We start from the raw sequence: 23972 nt of genomic DNA, 5'->3' as shown, positions 1-23972 counted from the left end.
AGACTATTCATCCTTGAACACCATGGAGTTCAATGAAATAACAGACAGACAGGGCTTTGCTGCCCCTAACACACACACACACACACACACACACACACACACACACACACACACACACAGCAAAACGAGCTAACGTTACGCTAAAAGCTAATTAGCATTCAACTCAAGCCAGAACTGCGAGCGAGCTGAGCTGCAGTTTAAATTTCTAGAAGGTCAACGGGCTCATAGTGATGTTAGTAGTAGTTGTGACTGGGAAATATTGTTTACAATTTGGGGAGAGTGCGCTGTCCGCTGCTCCCCTGCTAAACATTTATCTGCTCGACGCTGAAGCATTGACTCCATGCGCTCTGAATACGCACTGCTGATTGGCTTTGTATGTAACCAATCAGATGGTTGTGTGGGTGGGTCAATGCTGGGTGTTGTGTAGGAGACAGAGGCAGAAAGCAGAGCAGCTTGTGAAGACTTTTGCTTACAAATTCGTTCGGTCCACCCGCGTGCCGAACCAAAACCCCCGTACCGAAACGATTCAATACAAATACACGTACCGTTACACTCCTAATATATATAGAGCGATATACCGGCCCCAAGACACTTTTTTTCTTTAAATTTGGCCCCCAAGTCAAAATAATTGCCTAGGCCTGACGTAAAAAATGCTGCGACTTGTAAAATGAACCCCGGTAGAAAATGGATGGGACACTACATTAGGTACCCCTGCAATAGTGAGCAGCAAATGATTCCGTAGAAAAAGGCTTAAAATATAAATGGTTGAAATGTGTTTGAAAATATGAGCTCCTATTAGCTCATTTTGCTGTGTGTGTGTGTGTGTGTGTGTGTGTGTGTGTGTGTGTGTGTGTGTGTGTGTGTATGTGTGTTAGGGGCAGCAAAGCCCTGTCTGTCTGTTATTTCATTGAACTCCATGGTGTTCAGGGATGAATAGTCTCTCTCATGGCTTTTGTACTATTTTTCCAGCAATAGTTACATGAATCATTAGCAAAGTAGCAGCCTAGTTTTGAATGGCAGCGTCCCTGCTATCACATGTTGATAATAATATAACATTTACATAATAAAAGTCAACTACAAGCTTCCCAAATGCTGTAATAAATTAAGCATGATGAGTTGACTTGAAACTGTTAAATGTTGCACTTTTTATATGTAGAAGAAAGGTTTTGTCATTTTATTTAATCAAAGCAACAACTTGAGGCAGTTTAATGTGGATTAACGTGGGCAGATATGAGCTCCTCTTGTTCATGTAACACAGGCTTTAAAGGCCGTTAACGTGCTAAATCTATTTATAGTATCATGTTCTATTTTTAAAGTCTTTCATCCTGAATGATTTGTATTGGGTAAGACAGCACAAAGCTTGATAAACATGTTGGATAATGAACACATTATTCATCCCCTTCACTCTACACTGTGTGCACTTGTAAAAAACACTCAAGTGCACTCTGTGTGCACTTGAAAACCTAGCCTGGACTTTGAACTTCACTCCAAACCCTAAAACTAAGCCCACCCGAACCCCTAACCCAGGGGTCAGCAACCCGCGGAAATAGAGCTCTTTAGCGCCGCCCTAGTGGCTCCCTAGAACTCTTTCAGAGATATGCGAAAATGGAAAAAAAAAATGTTTTTGTTTTAATATATTTTCTGAAGAGAACAAACATGACACAAAGCTTCCTAATTGTTAGAAATCTCACTGTTTGTATCAAAAATGCTTCACTGAAGAGACGATTGGCAAGCACCGTTTTGTCCTACTAATTTCAGCCATCCTTAAACTCATCGTAGTTTGTTTACATGTACAACTTTCTCCGACGCTGCCACAGAAAGACGTGTTTTATGCCACTCCTTCTTTGTCTCCTTTTGTCCACCAAACGTTTTATGCTGTGCGTGAATGCACAAAGGTGAGCTTTGTTGATTTTATTGATTTACTGGAGTGCTAATCAGGCATATCTAATGAATGCTAACATGCTATTTAGGCTAGCTGTATGTACATATTGCATCATTATACCTCGTTTGTAGCTATATTTGCTCTCACTTAATTTCCTTGACTTATGTCCTCTGTATTTCATTCATATTTGTATGTCTCATGACACATTATCTAGATGTAACTTTGGCTGCATTTCTCATAGTTGTTTGTCTGCCATTTTGTTCCAGACCACAGCAAACTGTACCCAGCTTGCAAAGATTGTAATAAATCCATTAGAAGAAGAAAGCCTGCCGTTACCTTTAACTTGCACACACATCTATACCTTTGGCCGTTCTGAAACACTAATTTCCAGAAGTTATCTCATCCTGTGAGAAACCTTCATTTTACCCATGATTTCAATGTTGCAAAAATGTGTAGAATAGATATCAAATAAAACATTTCTGTCAATTAAGTTTTGCGTCAGCCTATTTATAGCTAATATAGACACTTACATCATGTGTTTCCTTCATTATAACACTTATATAAGACTTTTGAAGTGATTTCGATAGTAGGCTAATATAGACACTTACATCATGTGTTTCCTTCATTATATCACTTATATAAGACTTTTAAAGTAATTTTGATAGTAGGCTAATATAGACACTTACATCATGTGTTGTTTTCATTATAACACTTATATAAGACTTTTAAAGTCATTTTGATAGTTGGTTGATATAGACACTTACATCATGTGTTGCCTTCATTATAACACTCATATAATATTTTTAAAGTAATTTTGATAGTAGGCTAATATAGACACTTACATCATGTGTTGCCTTCATTATAACACTTATATAAGACTTTTAAAGTAATTTTGATAGTAGGCTAATATAGACACTTACATCATGTGTTGTTTTCATTATAACACTTATATAAGACTTTTAAAGTCATTTTGATAGTTGGTTGATATAGACACTTACATCATGTGTTGTCTTCATTATAACACTCATATAATATTTTTAAAGTAATTTTGATAGTAGGCTAATATAGACACTTACATCATGTGTTTCCTTCATTATAACACTTATATAAGACTTTTGAAGTGATTTCGATAGTAGGCTAATATAGACACTTACATCATGTGTTTCCTTCATTATATCACTTATATAAGACTTTTAAAGTAATTTTGATAGTAGGCTAATATAGACACTTACATCATGTGTTGTTTTCATTATAACACTTATATAAGACTTTTAAAGTCATTTTGATAGTTGGTTGATATAGACACTTACATCATGTGTTGCCTTCATTATAACACTCATATAATATTTTTAAAGTAATTTTGATAGTAGGCTAATATAGACACTTACATCATGTGTTGCCTTCATTATAATACTTATATAAGACTTTTGAAGTGATTTCGATAGTAGGCTAATATAGACACTTACATCATGTGTTGTCTTCATTATAACACTTATATAAGACTTTTAAAGTCATTTTGATAGTAGGCTAATATAGACACTTACATCATGTGTTGCCTTCATTATAACACTTATAAAAGACTTTTAAAGCAATTTTGATAGTAGGCTGATATAGACACTTACATCATGTGTTGTCTTCATTATAACACTTATATAAGACTTTTACAGTCATTTTGATGGTAGGCTAATATAGCTAATAAAGACACTTACATCATGTGTTGTCTTCATTATAACACTTATAAAAGACTTTTAAAGTAATTTTGATAGTAGGCTAATATAGCTAATATAGACACTTACATCATGTGTTGTCTTCATTATAACACTTATATAAGACTTTTAAAGTGATTTCGATAGTAAATAAAATAAATAAATAAATGGGTTGTACTTGTATAGCGCTTTTCTACCTTCAAGGTACTCAAAGCGCTTTGACACTACTTCCACATTTACCCATTCACACACACATTCACACACTGATGAGGGAGCTGCCATGCAAGGCGTTAACCAGCACCCATCAGGAGCAAGGGTGAAGTGTCTTGCTCAGGACACAACGGACGTGACGAGGTTGGTACTAGGTGGGATTTGAACCAGGGACCCTCGGGTTGCGCACGGCCACTCTTCCACTGCGCCACGCTGATAGTAGGCTAATATAACTACGATAGACACTTACATCATGTGTTGCCTTCACGTATATAAGACTTTTAAAGTCATTTTGATGGTAGGCTAATATAGCTAATATAGACACTTACATCATGTGTTGTCTTCATTATAACACTTATATAAGACTTAAATTCAGGGACGGCGTGGCGCAGTGGAAGAGTGGCCGTGCACAACCTGAGGGTCCCTGGTTCAATCCCCACCTAGTACCAACCTCGTCACGTTTGTTGTGTCCTGAGCAAAACACTTCACCCTTGCTCCTGATGGGTGCTGGTTGGCGCCTTGCATGGCAGCTCCCGCCATCAGTGTGTGAATGTGTGTGTGAATGGGTAAATGTGGAAGTAGTGTCAAAGCGCTTTGAGTACCTTGAAGGTAGAAAAGCGCTAAACAAATACAACCCATTTATTTTGATAGTAGGCTAATATAGTTAATATAGACACTTACATCATGTGTTGTCTTCATTATAACACTTATATAAGACTTTTAAACTCATTTTGATAGTAGGCTAATATAGACACTTACATCATGCGTTGTTTTCATTATAACACTTATATAAGACTTTTAAAGTGATTTTGATAGTAGGCTAATATAGACACTTACATCATGTGTTGTCTTCATTATAACACTTATATAAGACTTTTAAACTCATTTTGATAGTAGGCTAATATAGACACTTACATCATGCGTTGTTTTCATTATAACACTTATATAAGACTTTTAAAGTCATTTTGATAGTAGGCTAAAATAGAAACGTACATCATGTGTTGCCTTCATCATAACACTTATATAAGACTTTTAAAGTCATTTTGATAGTAGGCTAATATAGACACTTACATCATGTGTTGCCTTCATTATAACACTTATATAAGACTTTTAAAGTCATTTTCATAGTAGGCTAATATAGAAACGTACATCATGTGTTGCCTTCATCATAACACTTATATAAGACTTTTAAAGTCATTTTGATAGTAGGCTAATATAGACACTTACATCATGTGTTGTTTTCATTATAACACTTATATAAGACTTTTAAAGTCATTTTAATAGTAGGCTGATATAGACACTTACATCATGTGTTGTCTTCATTATAACACTTATATAAGACTTTTAAAGTCATTTTCATAGTAGGCTAATATAGACACTTACATCATGTGTTGCCTTCATTATAACACTTATATAAGACTTTTAAAGTCATTTTGATAGTAGGCTAATATAGACACTTACATCATGTGTTGCCTTCATTATAACACTTATATAAGACTTTTAAAGTCATTTTGATAGTAGGCTAATATAGACACTTACATCATGTGTTGTCTTCATTATAACACTTATATAAGACTTTTAAAGTCATTTTGATAGTAGGCTAATATAGACACTTACATCATGCGTTGTCTTCATTCTAACACTTAAATAAGACATTAAAAGTCATTTTGATAGTAGGCTATTAGAGATAATATAGACACTTATGCCGTGTGTTGCCTTCATTATAACAATTATATAAGACTTGAATTCATTTTGATAGTAGGCTAATATAGTTAATATAGACACTTACATCATGTGTTGCCTCCATTATAACACTTATATAAGACTTTTAAAGTAATTTTGATAGTAGGCTAATATAGCTAATATAGACACTTACATCATGTGTTCTGTTCATTATAACACTTATAAAAGACTTTTAAAGTCATTTTAATAGTAGGCTGATATAGCTAATATAGACACTTACATCATGTGTTGTTTTCATTATAACACTTATATAAGACTTTTAAAGTCATTTTGATAGTAGGCTGATATAGCTAATATAGACACTTACATCATGTGTTGTCTTCATTACAACACTTATATAAGACTTGAATTAATTTTGATAGTAGGCTAATATAGACACTTACATCATGTCTTGCCTCCATTATAACACTTATATAAGACTTTTAAAGTAATTTTGATAGTAGGCTGATATAGACACTTAGATCATGTGTTGCCTTCATTATAACACTTATATAAGAGTTTAAAAGTCATTTTGATAGTAGGCTAATATAGCTAATATAGACACTTACATCATGTGTTGTCTTCATTATAACACTTATATAAGACTTTTAAAGTCATTTTGATAGTAGGCTAATATAGCTAATATAGACACTTAGATCATGTGTTGCCTTCATTATAACACTTATATAAGACTTTTAAAGTCATTTTGATAGTAGGCTAATATAGCTAATATAGACACTTAGATCATGTGTTGCCTTCATTATAACACTTATATAAGACTTTTAAAGTCATCTTGATAGTAGGCTAATATAGCTAATATAGACACTTACATCATGTGTTGTCTTCATTATAAGACTTAGTCATTTTGATAGTAGGCTAATATAGCTAATATAGACACTTAGATCATGTGTTGCCTTCATTATAACACTTATATAAGACTTTTAAAGTCATCTTGATAGTAGGCTAATATAGACACTTACATCATGTGTTGTCTTCATTATAAGACTTAGTCATTTTGATACTAGGCTAATATAGACACATCATGTGTTGCCTTCATTATAACACTTATATAAGACTTTTAAAGTCATCTTGATAGTAGGCTAATACAGCTAATATAGACACATCATGTGTTGTCTTCATTATAAGACTTAGTCATTTTGATAGTAGGCTAATATAGCTAATATAGACACTTACATCATGTGTTGTCTTCATTATAACACTTATATAAGACTTTTAAGTCATTTTGATAGTAGGCTAATATAGACACTTACATCATGTGTTGTCTTCATTATAACACTTATATAAGACTTTTAAGTCATTTTGATAGTAGGCTAATATAGCTAATATAGATACTTACATCATGTGTTGCCTCCATTATAACACTTATGTAAGAGTTTAAAAGTCATTTTGATAGTAGGCTAATATAGACACTTACATCATGTGTTGTCTTCATTATAACACTTATATAAGACTTTTAAAGTCATTTTGATAGTAGGCTAATATAGCTAATATAGACACTTACATCATGTGTTGCCTCCATTATAACACTTATATAAGACTTTTATAAGTCAGATTATTATTTTTTTTTGGGGTCCAATACGGCTCATTCAAAGTTTTGGGTTGCCGACCCCTGCCCTTAAGCCACACCCCCATTTGCCTCCTAGTTGTGCACACCAGGTGTATTGTCGAGTGTTCATTTAGCATGCATGTAGCCTCCCCAGCTGTCAGCTCCAATGGTTTGACTAAACGCCGCAAAAGGTCAAAAGCAAGCAGAGTTGTGCGCGTACGACCTTTTGTCCCCCGTCACTAAAGATCCATCGCAGGCTTGCAGGCGACACGGCGCAGATTGAGCACGGAAGCAACCTTTTTCAAGTGGGAGTCAATGGAAGAAAATATGACAAGAAGGTCTGTGAGGACGCTGGGATGGCGAAGAAGCCATTTTGTACACACGGAGGGACATAAGAAGTGAGACTTCTGACTTTGTGACTCACACAAAATGTCCGCTGTCATTGTTGCCGGACATGGCCGAAGATCTGAGCTTCTGGACCAGAATGCGGATCACGTTGACGAAGATGACGATGTTGACCTGTTGAACACAAAATTTCGTGGTTGCTATTTGCAAACATTTCCTCGTAAAAGCTGAGCAGCTCACCAGCAGTGAAGCCGTTATTGGACCTTTGATGATCCACCACACACCCACGTTGTCTGTGTCGTCCCAGCAGCTGCAACAACACAATGTGCTGTCAATCAAACATTACACACATCCCAGCAGCTGCAACAATACAATGTGCTGTCAATCAAACATTACACACATCCCAGCAGCTGCAACAATACAATGTGCTGTCAATCAAACATTACACACATCCCAGCAGCTGCAACAATAAACTGTGCTGTCAATCAAACATTACACACATCCCAGCAGCTGCAACAATACAATGTGCTGTCAATCAAACATTACACACATCCCAGCAGCTGCAACAATACAATGTGCTGTCAATCAAACATTACACACATCCCAGCAACTGCAACAATACAATGTGCTGTCAATCAAACATTACACACATCCCAGCAGCTGCAACAACACAATGTGCTGTCAATCAAACATTACACACATCCCAGCAGCTGCAACAATACAATGTGCTGTCAATCAAACATTACACACATCCCAGCAACTGCAACAATACAATGTGCTGTCAATCAAACATTACACACATCCCAGCAGCTGCAACAATACAATGTGCTGTCAATCAAACATTACACACATCCCAGCAGCTGCAACAATACAATGTGCTGTCAATCAAACATTACACACATCCCAGCAGCTGCAACAATACAATGTGCTGTCAATCAAACATTACACACATCCCAGCAGCTGCAACAACACAATGTGCTGTCAATCAAACATTACACACATCCCAGCAGCTGCAACAATACAATGTGCTGTCAATCAAACATTACACACATCCCAGCAGCTGCAACAATACAATGTGCTGTCAATCAAACATTACACACATCCCAGCAGCTGCAACAATACAATGTGCTGTCAATCAAACATTACACACATCCCAGCAGCTGCAACAACACAATGTGCTGTCAATCAAACATTACACACATCCCAGCAGCTGCAACAATACAATGTGCTGTCAATCAAACATTACACACATCCCAGTAGCTGCAACAATACAATGTGCTGTCAATCAAACATTACACACATCCCAGTAGCTGCAACAATACAATGTGCTGTCAATCAAACATTACACACATCCCAGCAGCTGCAACAATACAATGTGCTGTCAATCAAACATTACACACATCCCAGCAGCTGCAACAACACAATGTGCTGTCAATCAAACATTACACACATCCCAACAGCTGCAACAATACAATGTGCTGTCAATCAAACATTACACACATCCCAGCAGCTGCAACAACACAATGTGCTGTCAATCAAACATTACACACATCCCAGCAGCTGCAACAACACAATGTGCTGTCAATCAAACATTACACACATCCCAGCAGCTGCAACAACACAATGTGCTGTCAATCAAACATTACAAACATCCCAGCAGCTGCAACAATACAATGTGCTGTCAATCAAACATTACACACATCCCAGCAGCTGCAACAACACAATGTGCTGTCAATCAAACATTACACACATCCCAGCAGCTGCAACAATACAGTGTGCTGTCAATCAAACATTACACACATCCCAGCAGCTGCAACAATACAATGTGCTGTCAATCAAACATTACACACATCCCAGCAGCTGCAACAACACAATGTGCTGTCAATCAAACATTACACACATCCCAGCAGCTGCAACAACACAATGTGCTGTCAATCAAACATTACACACATCCCAGCAGCTGCAACAATACAATGTGCTGTCAATCAAACATTACACACATCCCAGCAGCTGCAACAATACAATGTGCTGTCAATCAAACATTACACACATCCCAGCAGCTGCAACAACACAATGTGCTGTCAATCAAACATTACACACATCCCAGCAGCTGCAACAATACAATGTGCTGTCAATCAAACATTACACACATCCCAGCAGCTGCAACAACACAATGTGCTGTCAATCAAACATTACACACATCCCAGCAGCTGCAACAATACAATGTGCTGTCAATCAAACATTACACACATCCCAGCAGCTGCAACAACACAATGTGCTGTCAATCAAACATTACACACATCCCAGCAGCTGCAACAACACAATGTGCTGTCAATCAAACATTACACACATCCCAGCAGCTGCAACAACACAATGTGCTGTCAATCAAACATTACACACATCCCAGCAGCTGCAACAACACAATGTGCTGTCAATCAAACATTACACACATCCCAGCAGCTGCAACAATACAATGTGCTGTCAATCAAACATTACACACATCCCAGTAGCTGCAACAACACAATGTGCTGTCAATCAAACATTACACACATCCCAGCAGCTGCAACAACACAATGTGCTGTCAATCAAACATTACACACATCCCAGCAGCTGCAACAATACAATGTGCTGTCAATCAAACATTACACACATCCCAGCAGCTGCAACAATACAATGTGCTGTCAATCAAATATTACACACATCCCAGCAGCTGCAACAACACAATGTGCTGTCAATCAAACATTACACACATCCCAGCAGCTGCAACAATACAATGTGCTGTCAATCAAACATTACACACATCCCAGCAGCTGCAACAATACAATGTGCTGTCAATCAAACATTACACACATCCCAGCAGCTGCAACAATACAATGTGCTGTCAATCAAACATTACACACATCCCAGCAGCTGCAACAATACAATGTGCTGTCAATCAAACATTACACACATCCCAACAGCTGCAACAACACAATGTGCTGTCAATCAAACATTACACACATCCCAGCAGCTGCAACAATACAATGTGCTGTCAATCAAATATTACACACATCCCAGCAGCTGCAACAATACAATGTGCTGTCAATCAAACATTACACACATCCCAGCAGCTGCAACAACACAATGTGCTGTCAATCAAACATTACACACATCCCAGCAGCTGCAACAACACAATGTGCTGTCAATCAAACATTACACACATCCCAGCAGCTGCAACAACACAATGTGCTGTCAATCAAACATTACACACATCCCAGCAGCTGCAACAATACAATGTGCTGTCAATCAAATATTACACACATCCCAGCAGCTGCAACAATACAATGTGCTGTCAATCAAACATTACACACATCCCAGCAGCTGCAACAACACAATGTGCTGTCAATCAAACATTACACACATCCCAGCAGCTGCAACAATACAATGTGCTGTCAATCAAACATTACACACATCCCAGCAGCTGCAACAATACAATGTGCTGTCAATCAAACATTACACACATCCCAGCAGCTGCAACAACACAATGTGCTGTCAATCAAACATTACACACATCCCAGCAGCTGCAACAATACAATGTGCTGTCAATCAAATATTACACACATCCCAGCAGCTGCAACAATACAATGTGCTGTCAATCAAACATTACACACATCCCAGCAGCTGCAACAACACAATGTGCTGTCAATCAAACATTACACACATCCCAGCAGCTGCAACAACACAATGTGCTGTCAATCAAACATTACAAACATCCCAGCAGCTGCAACAATACAATGTGCTGTCAATCAAACATTACACACATCCCAGCAGCTGCAACAACACAATGTGCTGTCAATCAAACATTACAAACATCCCAGCAGCTGCAACAACACAATGTGCTGTCAATCAAACATTACACACATCCCAGCAGCTGCAACAATACAATGTGCTGTCAATCAAATATTACACACATCCCAGCAGCTGCAACAATACAATGTGCTGTCAATCAAACATTACACACATCCCAGCAGCTGCAACAACACAATGTGCTGTCAATCAAACATTACACACATCCCAGCAGCTGCAACAACACAATGTGCTGTCAATCAAACATTACAAACATCCCAGCAGCTGCAACAACACAATGTGCTGTCAATCAAACATTACACACATCCCAGCAGCTGCAACAACACAATGTGCTGTCAATCAAACATTACACACATCCCAGCAGCTGCAACAATACAATGTGCTGTCAATCAAACATTACACACATCCCAGCAGCTGCAACAATAAACTGTGCTGTCAATCAAACATTACACACATCCCAGCAGCTGCAACAATACAATGTGCTGTCAATCAAACATTACACACATCCCAACAGCTGCAACAATACAATGTGCTGTCAATCAAACATTACACACATCCCAGCAGCTGCAACAATACAATGTGCTGTCAATCAAACATTACACACATCCCAGCAGCTGCAACAACACAATGTGCTGTCAATCAAACATTACACACATCCCAGCAGCTGCAACAATACAATGTGCTGTCAATCAAACATTACACACATCCCAGCAGCTGCAACAATACAATGTGCTGTCAATCAAACATTACACACATCCCAGCAGCTGCAACAATACAATGTGCTGTCAATCAAACATTACACACATCCCAGCAGCTGCAACAATACAATGTGCTGTCAATCAAACATTACACACATCCCAGCAGCTGCAACAATACAAGGTGCTGTCAATCAAACATTACACACATCCCAGCAGCTGCAACAACACAATGTGCTGTCAATCAAACATTACACACATCCCAGCAGCTGCAACAATACAATGTACTGTCAATCAAACATTACACACATCCCAGCAGCTGCAACAACACAATGTGCTGTCAATCAAACATTACAAACATCCCAGCAGCTGCAACAATACAATGTGCTGTCAGTCAAACATTACACACATCCTAGCAGCTGCAACAACACAATGTGCTGTCAATCAAACATTACACACATCCCAGCAGCTGCAACAATACAAGGTGCTGTCAATCAAACATTACAAACATCCCAGCAGCTGCAACAATACAAGGTGCTGTCAATCAAACATTACACACATCCCAGCAGCTGCAACAACACAATGTGCTGTCAATCAAACATTACACACATCCCAGCAGCTGCAACAATACAATGTGCTGTCAATCAAACATTACACACATCCCAGCAGCTGCAACAATACAATGTGCTGTCAATCAAACATTACACACATCCCAACAGCTGCAACAACACAATGTGCTGTCAATCAAACATTACAAACATCCCAGCAGCTGCAACAATACAATGTGCTGTCAATCAAACATTACACACATCCCAGCAGCTGCAACAACACAATGTGCTGTCAATCAAACATTACACACATCCCAGCAGCTGCAACAACACAATGTGCTGTCAATCAAACATTACACACATCCCAGCAGCTGCAACAACACAATGTGCTGTCAATCAAACATTACACACATCCCAGCAGCTGCAACAACACAATGTGCTGTCAATCAAACATTACACACATCCCAGCAGCTGCAACAACACAATGTGCTGTCAATCAAACATTACACACATCCCAGCAGCTGCAACAACACAATGTGCTGTCAATCAAACATTACACACATCCCAGCAGCTGCAACAATACAATGTGCTGTCAATCAAACATTACACACATCCCAGCAGCTGCAACAATACAATGTGCTGTCAATCAAACATTACACACATCCCAGCAGCTGCAACAATACAATGTGCTGTCAATCAAACATTACACACATCCCAGCAGCTGCAACAACACAATGTGCTGTCAATCAAACATTACACACATCCCAGCAGCTGCAACAATACAATGTACTGTCAATCAAACATTACACACATCCCAGCAGCTGCAACAACACAATGTGCTGTCAATCAAACATTACAAACATCCCAGCAGCTGCAACAATACAATGTGCTGTCAGTCAAACATTACACACATCCTAGCAGCTGCAACAACACAATGTGCTGTCAATCAAACATTACACACATCCCAGCAGCTGCAACAATACAAGGTGCTGTCAATCAAACATTACAAACATCCCAGCAGCTGCAACAATACAAGGTGCTGTCAATCAAACATTACACACATCCCAGCAGCTGCAACAATACAATGTGCTGTCAATCAAACATTACACACATCCCAGCAGCTGCAACAACACAATGTGCTGTCAATCAAACATTACACACATCCCAACAGCTGCAACAACACAATGTGCTGTCAATCAAACATTACACACATCCCAACAGCTGCAACAACACAATGTGCTGTCAATCAAACATTACACACATCCCAGCAGCTGCAACAACACAATGTGCTGTCAATCAAACATTACACACATCCCAGCAGCTGCAACAACACAATGTGCTGTCAATCAAACATTACACACATCCCAGCAGCTGCAACAATACAATGTGCTGTCAATCAAACATTACACACATCCCAGCAGCTGCAACAACACAATGTGCTGTCAATCAAACATTACACACATCCCAGCAGCTGCAACAACACAATGTGCTGTCAATCAAACATTACACACATCCCAGCAGCTGCAACAATACAATGTGCTGTCAATCAAACATTACACACATCCCAGCAGCTGCAACAATATAATGTGCTGTCAATCAAACATTACACACATCCCAGCAGCTGCAACAACACAATGTGCTGTCAATCAAACATTACACACATCCCAGCAGCTGCAACAACACAATGTGCTGTCAATCAAACATTACACACATCCCAGCAGCTGCAACAACACAATGTGCTGTCAATCAAACATTACACACATCCCAGCAGCTGCAACAATACAATGTGCTGTCAATCAAACATTACACACATCCCAGCAGCTGCAACAATACAATGTGCTGTCAATCAAACATTACACACATCCCAGCAGCTGCAACAACACAATGTGCTGTCAATCAAACATTACACACATCCCAGCAGCTGCAACAATACAATGTGCTGTCAATCAAACATTACACACATCCCAGCAGCTGCAACAATATAATGTGCTGTCAATCAAACATTACACACATCCCAGCAGCTGCAACAACACAATGTGCTGTCAATCAAACATTACACACATCCCAGCAGCTGCAACAATACAATGTGCTGTCAATCAAACATTACACACATCCCAGCAGCTGCAACAATACAATGTGCTGTCAATCAAACATTACACACATCCCAGCAGCTGCAACAATACAATGTACTGTCAATCAAACATTACACACATCCCAGCAGCTGCAACAATACAATGTGCTGTCAATCAAACATTACACACATCCCAGCAGCTGCAACAATACAATGTGCTGTCAATCAAACATTACACACATCCCAGCAGCTGCAACAATACAAGGTGCTGTCAATCAAACATTACACACATCCCAGCAGCTGCAACAACACAATGTGCTGTCAATCAAACATTACACACATCCCAGCAGCTGCAACAATACAATGTACTGTCAATCAAACATTACACACATCCCAGCAGCTGCAACAACACAATGTGCTGTCAATCAAACATTACAAACATCCCAGCAGCTGCAACAATACAATGTGCTGTCAGTCAAACATTACACACATCCTAGCAGCTGCAACAACACAATGTGCTGTCAATCAAACATTACACACATCCCAGCAGCTGCAACAATACAAGGTGCTGTCAATCAAACATTACAAACATCCCAGCAGCTGCAACAATACAAGGTGCTGTCAATCAAACATTACACACATCCCAGCAGCTGCAACAACACAATGTGCTGTCAATCAAACATTACACACATCCCAGCAGCTGCAACAATACAATGTGCTGTCAATCAAACATTACACACATCCCAGCAGCTGCAACAATACAATGTGCTGTCAATCAAACATTACACACATCCCAACAGCTGCAACAACACAATGTGCTGTCAATCAAACATTACAAACATCCCAGCAGCTGCAACAATACAATGTGCTGTCAATCAAACATTACACACATCCCAGCAGCTGCAACAACACAATGTGCTGTCAATCAAACATTACACACATCCCAGCAGCTGCAACAACACAATGTGCTGTCAATCAAACATTACACACATCCCAGCAGCTGCAACAACACAATGTGCTGTCAATCAAACATTACACACATCCCAGCAGCTGCAACAACACAATGTGCTGTCAATCAAACATTACACACATCCCAGCAGCTGCAACAACACAATGTGCTGTCAATCAAACATTACACACATCCCAGCAGCTGCAACAACACAATGTGCTGTCAATCAAACATTACACACATCCCAGCAGCTGCAACAATACAATGTGCTGTCAATCAAACATTAAACACATCCCAGCAGCTGCAACAATACAATGTGCTGTCAATCAAACATTACACACATCCCAGCAGCTGCAACAATACAATGTGCTGTCAATCAAACATTACACACATCCCAGCAGCTGCAACAACACAATGTGCTGTCAATCAAACATTACACACATCCCAGCAGCTGCAACAATACAATGTACTGTCAATCAAACATTACACACATCCCAGCAGCTGCAACAACACAATGTGCTGTCAATCAAACATTACAAACATCCCAGCAGCTGCAACAATACAATGTGCTGTCAGTCAAACATTACACACATCCTAGCAGCTGCAACAACACAATGTGCTGTCAATCAAACATTACACACATCCCAGCAGCTGCAACAATACAAGGTGCTGTCAATCAAACATTACACACATCCCAGCAGCTGCAACAATACAAGGTGCTGTCAATCAAACATTACACACATCCCAGCAGCTGCAACAATACAATGTGCTGTCAATCAAACATTACACACATCCCAGCAGCTGCAACAACACAATGTGCTGTCAATCAAACATTACACACATCCCAACAGCTGCAACAACACAATGTGCTGTCAATCAAACATTACACACATCCCAACAGCTGCAACAACACAATGTGCTGTCAATCAAACATTACACACATCCCAGCAGCTGCAACAACACAATGTGCTGTCAATCAAACATTACACACATCCCAGCAGCTGCAACAACACAATGTGCTGTCAATCAAACATTACACACATCCCAGCAGCTGCAACAATACAATGTGCTGTCAATCAAACATTACACACATCCCAGCAGCTGCAACAACACAATGTGCTGTCAATCAAACATTACACACATCCCAGCAGCTGCAACAACACAATGTGCTGTCAATCAAACATTACACACATCCCAGCAGCTGCAACAATACAATGTGCTGTCAATCAAACATTACACACATCCCAGCAGCTGCAACAATATAATGTGCTGTCAATCAAACATTACACACATCCCAGCAGCTGCAACAACACAATGTGCTGTCAATCAAACATTACACACATCCCAGCAGCTGCAACAACACAATGTGCTGTCAATCAAACATTACACACATCCCAGCAGCTGCAACAACACAATGTGCTGTCAATCAAACATTACACACATCCCAGCAGCTGCAACAATACAATGTGCTGTCAATCAAACATTACACACATCCCAGCAGCTGCAACAATACAATGTGCTGTCAATCAAACATTACACACATCCCAGCAGCTGCAACAACACAATGTGCTGTCAATCAAACATTACACACATCCCAGCAGCTGCAACAATACAATGTGCTGTCAATCAAACATTACACACATCCCAGCAGCTGCAACAATATAATGTGCTGTCAATCAAACATTACACACATCCCAGCAGCTGCAACAACACAATGTGCTGTCAATCAAACATTACACACATCCCAACAGCTGCAACAACACAATGTGCTGTCAATCAAACATTACACACATCCCAGCAGCTGCAACAATACAATGTGCTGTCAATCAAACATTACACACATCCCAGCAGCTGCAACAATACAATGTGCTGTCAATCAAACATTACACACATCCCAGCAGCTGCAACAATACAATGTGCTGTCAATCAAACATTACACACATCCCAGCAGCTGCAACAATACAATGTGCTGTCAATCAAACATTACACACATAACAACAGCAAAAAAGAAAATCAAATTCCATTCCCTTTTTTAAGGCGGTCTGTCATAATGGTTTTAGCTTTTAATCAGGATTGTGAGGTTTTGTATTAGTGTTCCTAAAAATAGATACACTGGCTTCAAACACAAATCTGGCCTCCCGAGTGAAATAATTGCCTAGGCCTGATTTAAATTATGTTAATTATAATAACAATAGTATGAATAATACACTTTTAATAATAAATGATAAATGGGTTGTACTTGTATAGCGCTTTTCTACCTTCAAGGTACTCAAAGCGCTTTGACACTACTTCCACATTTACCCATTCACACACACATTCACACACTGATGGAGGGAGCTGCCATGCAAGGTGCTAACCAGCACCCATCAGGAGCAAGGGTGAAGTGTCTTGCTCAGGACACAACGGACGTGACGAGGTTGGTACTAGGTGGGAATTGAACCAGGGACGCTCGGGTTGCGCACGGCCACTCTCCCCACTGCGCCACGCCGTCCCTATACATCCTATATATATATATATATAATAATAATAATAAAATAATAATAAAGTGGTACCACAACCTACACCATACTTGCCAACCTTGAGACCTCCGATTTCGGGAGGTGGGGGATGATATTACCTCAAGGGCCAAATTAAATTACACGGCGGGCCATATTTGGCCCGCAGGCCAGAGTTTGACACCCATGCTAGTCAACCATCTTTGCACTAACTCATGCATTGATCATATATCAACATGTACGCTCAAAATAAATTCTGTGATTAATCTGCGTCTACACGTGGTTAAATCATTATATCTTTTTAAATGAATCAGGAGTTAATTTGTTATTTTGACAGCTGTAGTTTTTAATGGTGTGTTTCTCTGGGTCATATTTTCTCCCGGGCGCTAACTTTCTCAATGCTGGTGGCTGGAGGGGAGGATTGTGTGGATTTATGGCTGCGAGCTGCGAGCTGTGGGCTGTGACAATTACGACCCGATGGCGGGGAGAATCAAATTATGTTCACAATTTAAAGCATGACAAATAGCCGAGAGATAGCGGTAAGTTGCGGTACTACTCTGTATCATATATCATACATCAGGGCTCACCACCCTTTTTGAAACCAAGAGCTATTTCTTGGGTACTGATTGATGCGGAGGGCTACCAGTTTGATACACACTTAAATAAATTGCCAGAAATAGATAGATAGATAGATAGATAGATAGTACTTTATTGATTCCTTCAGGAGAGTTCCTTCAGGAAAATTAAAATTCCAGCAGCAGTGTACAGAGTTGAGATCAATTTAAAGAAAAAAGTAAAAAGTAAATAATGGGGGTTTAAATGGAAACAAAATGGAGAAATATTACAAAAAGAATAAAAACAATGGGAATAACAATATAACAGTAAAATAAGACTATAACAAGACAAAGTAGGCAGTATTGACCATGTTATGAAAACGTATTGCACTGTTAATGTTTTGCATCCCCTGTCATCCTAATAATAATAATAGCCCATAATAGCCCATTTGCTTAATTTACCTTTAATAAATAAATCTATATATTTAAAAAAAAAAGGGTATTTCTGTCTGTCATTCCGTCCTACATTTTTTTTTTTTCCTTTTACGGAAGGTTTTTTATAGAGAATAAATGATAAAAACAACACTTAAATGAACAGTTTAAAAGAGGAGAAAACACGAAAAAAAAATGAAAATTTCATTTTGAAACATAGTTTATCTTCAATTTCGACTCTTCAAAATTCAAAATTCAACCGAAAAAAAGAAGAGAAAAACTAGCTAATTCGAATATTTTTTTAAAAATAAAAAAAATTATTTATGGAACATCATTAGTCATTTTTCCTGATTAACATTAATTTTTTAATTTTGGTGACATGTTTTAAATAGGTTAAAATCCAATCTGCACTTTGTTAGAATATATAACAAATTGGACCAAGCTATATTTCTAACAAAGACGAATCATTATTTCTTCTAGATTATCCAGAACAAAAATTTTAAAAGAAATTCAAAAGACTTTGAAATAAGATTTAAATTTGATTCTACAGATTTTCTAGATTTTCCAGCATAATTTTTTTAAATTTTAATCATAATAAGTTTGAAGAAATATTTCACAAATATTCTTTGCCGAAAAAACAGAAGCTAAAATGAAGAATTAAATTAAAATGTATTTATTATTCTTTACAATAAAAAAAAAAATACTTGAACATTGATTTAAATTGTCAGGAAAGAAGAGGAAGGAATTTAAAAGGTAAAAAGGTATATCTGTTTAAAAATTCTAAAATCATTTTCAAGGTTGTATTTTTTCTCTAAAATTGTCTTTCTGAAAGTTATAAGAAGCAAAGTAAAAAAAAAAAAAAAGAATTTATTGAAACAAGTGAAGACCAAGTCTTTAAAATATTTTCTTGGATTTTCAAATTCTCTTTGAGTTTTGTCTCTCTTAGAATCAAAAATGTCTAGTAAAGCGAGACCAGCTTGCTAGTAAATAAATAAAATTTACAAAATAGATGCAGCTCACTGGTAAGTGCTGCTATTTGAGCTATTTTTAGAACAGGCCAGCGGGCGACTCATCTGGTCCTTACGGGCGACCTGGTGCCCGCGGGCACTGCATTGGTGACCCCTGTCATACATCATACATTATATATCATACATCATATATAATACATCATACCCTCTGTTGTCAAAGAAGAATCTGGTCAGGGTCCAAAGTATGAGGATGGCTGACGGGAGCCCTGTGACAAAAACACATGTGTAAGATCCATGACTGTGAATATTCTTCAGGTTATTGTAATCTCTGTCTGAGAGAATGGTGCACGAGTATTTATCCTCTAGAACAGTGGTTCTCAACCTTTTTTCAGTGATGTACACCCTTATTCAAGTACCCCCTAATCAGAGCAAAGCATTTCTGGTTGAAAAAAAGAGATAAAGAAGTAAAATACAGCACTATGTCATCAGTTTCTGATTTATTAAATTGTATAACAGTGCAAAATATTGCTCATTTGTAGTGGTCTTTTTTCAACTATTTGGAAAAAATACATAAAAATAACTAGAAACTTGTTGAAAAATAAACAAGTGATTCAAGTATAAATAAAGATGTCTCCACATAGAAGTAATCATCAACTTAAAGTGCCCTCTTTGGGGATTGTAATAGAGATCCATCTGGATTCATTAACTTATTTCTAAACATTTATCCACAAAAAAAAAAAGAAATCTTTAACATCAACATTTATGGAACATGTTCACAAAAATGAATATTGCATTGTTGCATTTCTTTTCACAGTTTATGAACTTACATTCATATTTTGTTGAAGTATTATTAAATAAATATATTTATAAAGGATTTCTGAATTGTTGCTCTTTTTCAATAAATATACTTATAAAGGATTTTTAAATTCTTGCTATTTTTAGAATATTTTAAAAAAAAATCTCACGTACCTTCAAGTACCCCCAGGGGTACGCATACCCCCATTTTAGAACCACTGCTCTAGAAAATATGGTTTGGCTCTATTATACATAAACTGTACATATACATATACATATACATATACACATACATATACATATACATATACATATACATATACATATACATATACATATACATACACATATGCAGTACATGTACATATACTGTACATATACATATACATATACATATACACATACATATACACATACATATACATATACATATACATATACATACACATATGCAGTACATGTACATATACTGTACATATACTGTACATATACATATACATATACATATACACATACACATATACATACACATATGCAGTACATGTACATATACTGTACATATACATATACTGTACATATACATATACATATACATATACACATACATATACATATACATATACATATACATATACATACACATATGCAGTACATGTACATATACTGTACATATACATATACTGTATATATACACTGTATATATACATATGCATATACTGTACATATACATATAAAGGTGCAAAAGGACCGCTGTTAATGCTGAAATATATGTTCTCAAGTCCCATAGCTTGAGTCCCCTCTGACGGCATCCTTATTCATTAATACCAGGGCTCCTTTAGCTTTGTGACCTCGGCTCCCAAATTTTCCACTACAGAGGGCGTCAAGCTTGGACTGTGGATGTTTGTGCTTCCTCGATGCAAGGATGATGTGGAACAAGTCAGGCATGAATGTAAGTACATGATATTTATTAAATAAAACAAGCAAACTACAAAAAGGCAAACCAAGGACGCGCTCTGTGGCGGATAAAAATCTACACTATACTTAAAACAAAACAGCACAACGGCATGATTATATACAAACAAAACAAAACTAGCACAATGGCATAAATACACAAACTTACACGGCATGGAACTATGGACAAGGACATGAAGGAGGTGCAGCATGGGTAGGGTGCGTGCGCATGTGAGAAGATCCCAGAATGATGAACAGAAAGAAAATTACTTAAATACTGGCTGTGATGATCAGGAACAGGTGCGGGACTGAGGGCAGGGGCGTGACAAGGTGGGAACTAATACGTTGGCATGGAAACAAACCAAACCAGGAAGTGCAAAACGTGACTGAATGTCCATCCATCCCCATCCATTTTCTACCGCTTGTTCCCTTTTGGGGTCGCGGGGGGCGCTGGCGCCTATCTCAGCTACAATCGGGCGGAAGGCGGGGTACACCCTGGACAAGTCGCCACCTCATCGCAGGGCCAACACAGATAGACAGACAACATTCACACACTAGGGACCATTTAGTGTTGCCAATCAACCCATCCCCAGGTGCATGTCTTTGGAAGTGGGAGGAAGCCGGAGTACCCGGAGGGAACCCACGCAGTCACGGGGAGAACATGCAAACTCCACACAGAAAGATCCCGAGCCTGGATTTGAACCCAGGACTGCAGGACCTTCGTATTGTGAGGCAGACGCACTAACCCCTCTGCCACCGTGAAGCAAAAACGTGACTGAATGTCCAAAATCAAAAACATAACATGACAAAACAAAACGTGATCCGTAGGTGTGACGGAGGGGCCCCGGAGCCCGCTCAAATATTAACAGGAAATGTGTGATATTTCTCTTGATTATATTTATATTCGATAATAATATCGAACCAACTAGCCGTTAAACAGGATAAACCTTGTCAAACAACATGAAGGCATGTATTAATCACATATATTATTATCAAGGCTTAGCTCAGGCTGATTACAAACATAAACACTATTCACATATACTAAAAAAAAGAAGGGACTCATTAAAAGTTAAAGTACCACTGATAGTCACACAGTGTGGTGAAATCATTCTCTGCATTTGAGCCATCACCCTTGTTCACACCCTGGGAGGTGAGGGGAGCAGTGAGCAGCAGCGGTGGCCGCGCTCAAGAATCATTTGGATGATTCAACCCCTCAAGCCTTGATGCTGAGTTCCAAGAAAGGAGGTAATGCATTTTTCCGTCGATAACGTGACGTCATTGCGCTTGGAAGGTTTCCATGTTCTTCAGGGGATTTTATCCCCTGAAAAGCAGGGAAATCTGCGAAACAGCCTCTGTGTTTTTTCCTGACCTAATATATGTATATATATATATATACATATATATATATGTCTTGATTGGATTATCCAGAGAATAGTGCTCGATACCGTGGTAGAGCGCAATATGTATGTGTGGGAAAAAATCCCAAGACTACTTCATCTCTACAGAACTGTTTCATGAGGGGTTCCCTCAATCATCAGGAGATTTTAATGTAAGCATTCACATACAATGGTTTATATAGAGCACAGAGTGGGTGGGTACAGGCAGGCGTAGGGTGTGGTGATTGGCTCATGTGTTACCTAGGAGGTGTTTCCGTCTGTGGCGGCATGTTGAAATGATTTCACGGCGCTTGTTGAGGGATGATAGATCTGGATGATATATAATAAACAGTTTCTCTTTTAAGCATAGGTTGCATCTTTTATTACCACTGTTGTAAGGTGTGCTGGATGCAAGAATTTGCCATGTTATTGAATATTCAACATTATTGTCTTTGAGGTTCCAAATGTGTTTGCTGAGTTCTGTAGAATTCTGCAAAGTCTGGTTTCTAAAGGAGGCCTTGTGATTATTCCATCTTGTTTTGAACGCTCCTTCGGTTAATCCTACGTACGTGTCGGATGTGTTAATGTCCTTGCGTATTACCTTTGCTTGGTAAACGACTGATGTCTGTAAGCACCTTCCGTTGAGAGGGCAATCAGGTTTCTTGCGGCAGTTACATTCATTATTGGTTTCAGAGTCGTTTAGTCTGGGGGTAGGCAGTCCTTTTGCAATTGCTTTCTTGTGGTTTGAAATGATTTGTTGTATGTTATTCATACAGCTGTAGCTCAATTTAATGTTGTTCTTGTTGAATATTTTTCTTAGGGTGTCGCCTTTGGGGAAGTGTTTGTCGATCAGAGTGAGG

General features: G+C 38.4%; 1 protein-coding gene across 3 annotated transcripts in view; it reads right to left on the bottom strand.

Moving 5' to 3' along the window:
- LOC133568849 (vasoactive intestinal polypeptide receptor 1-like) overlaps positions 1–23972 on the bottom strand; it is a 115195-nt gene that overhangs the window by 11178 nt on the left and 80045 nt on the right. For all 3 annotated transcript variants that reach the window (XM_061921026.1, XM_061921025.1, XM_061921027.1), the window contains 3 exons: positions 20196–20256; positions 7673–7742; positions 7512–7606 (listed from right to left, as the gene is read on the bottom strand). In XM_061921026.1, coding sequence (XP_061777010.1) covers positions 7512–7606; positions 7673–7742; positions 20196–20256 — 226 coding nt within the window. The remainder of the gene's footprint in view (positions 1–7511; positions 7607–7672; positions 7743–20195; positions 20257–23972) is intronic.

Source organism: Nerophis ophidion, linkage group LG14, assembly GCF_033978795.1.
Source record: "Nerophis ophidion isolate RoL-2023_Sa linkage group LG14, RoL_Noph_v1.0, whole genome shotgun sequence".
In the NCBI taxonomy this organism is placed as follows: domain Eukaryota; kingdom Metazoa; phylum Chordata; class Actinopteri; order Syngnathiformes; family Syngnathidae; genus Nerophis; species Nerophis ophidion.
Note: the sequence above shows the minus strand (reverse complement) of the source record. Positions and strands in the feature narration are given on the sequence as shown.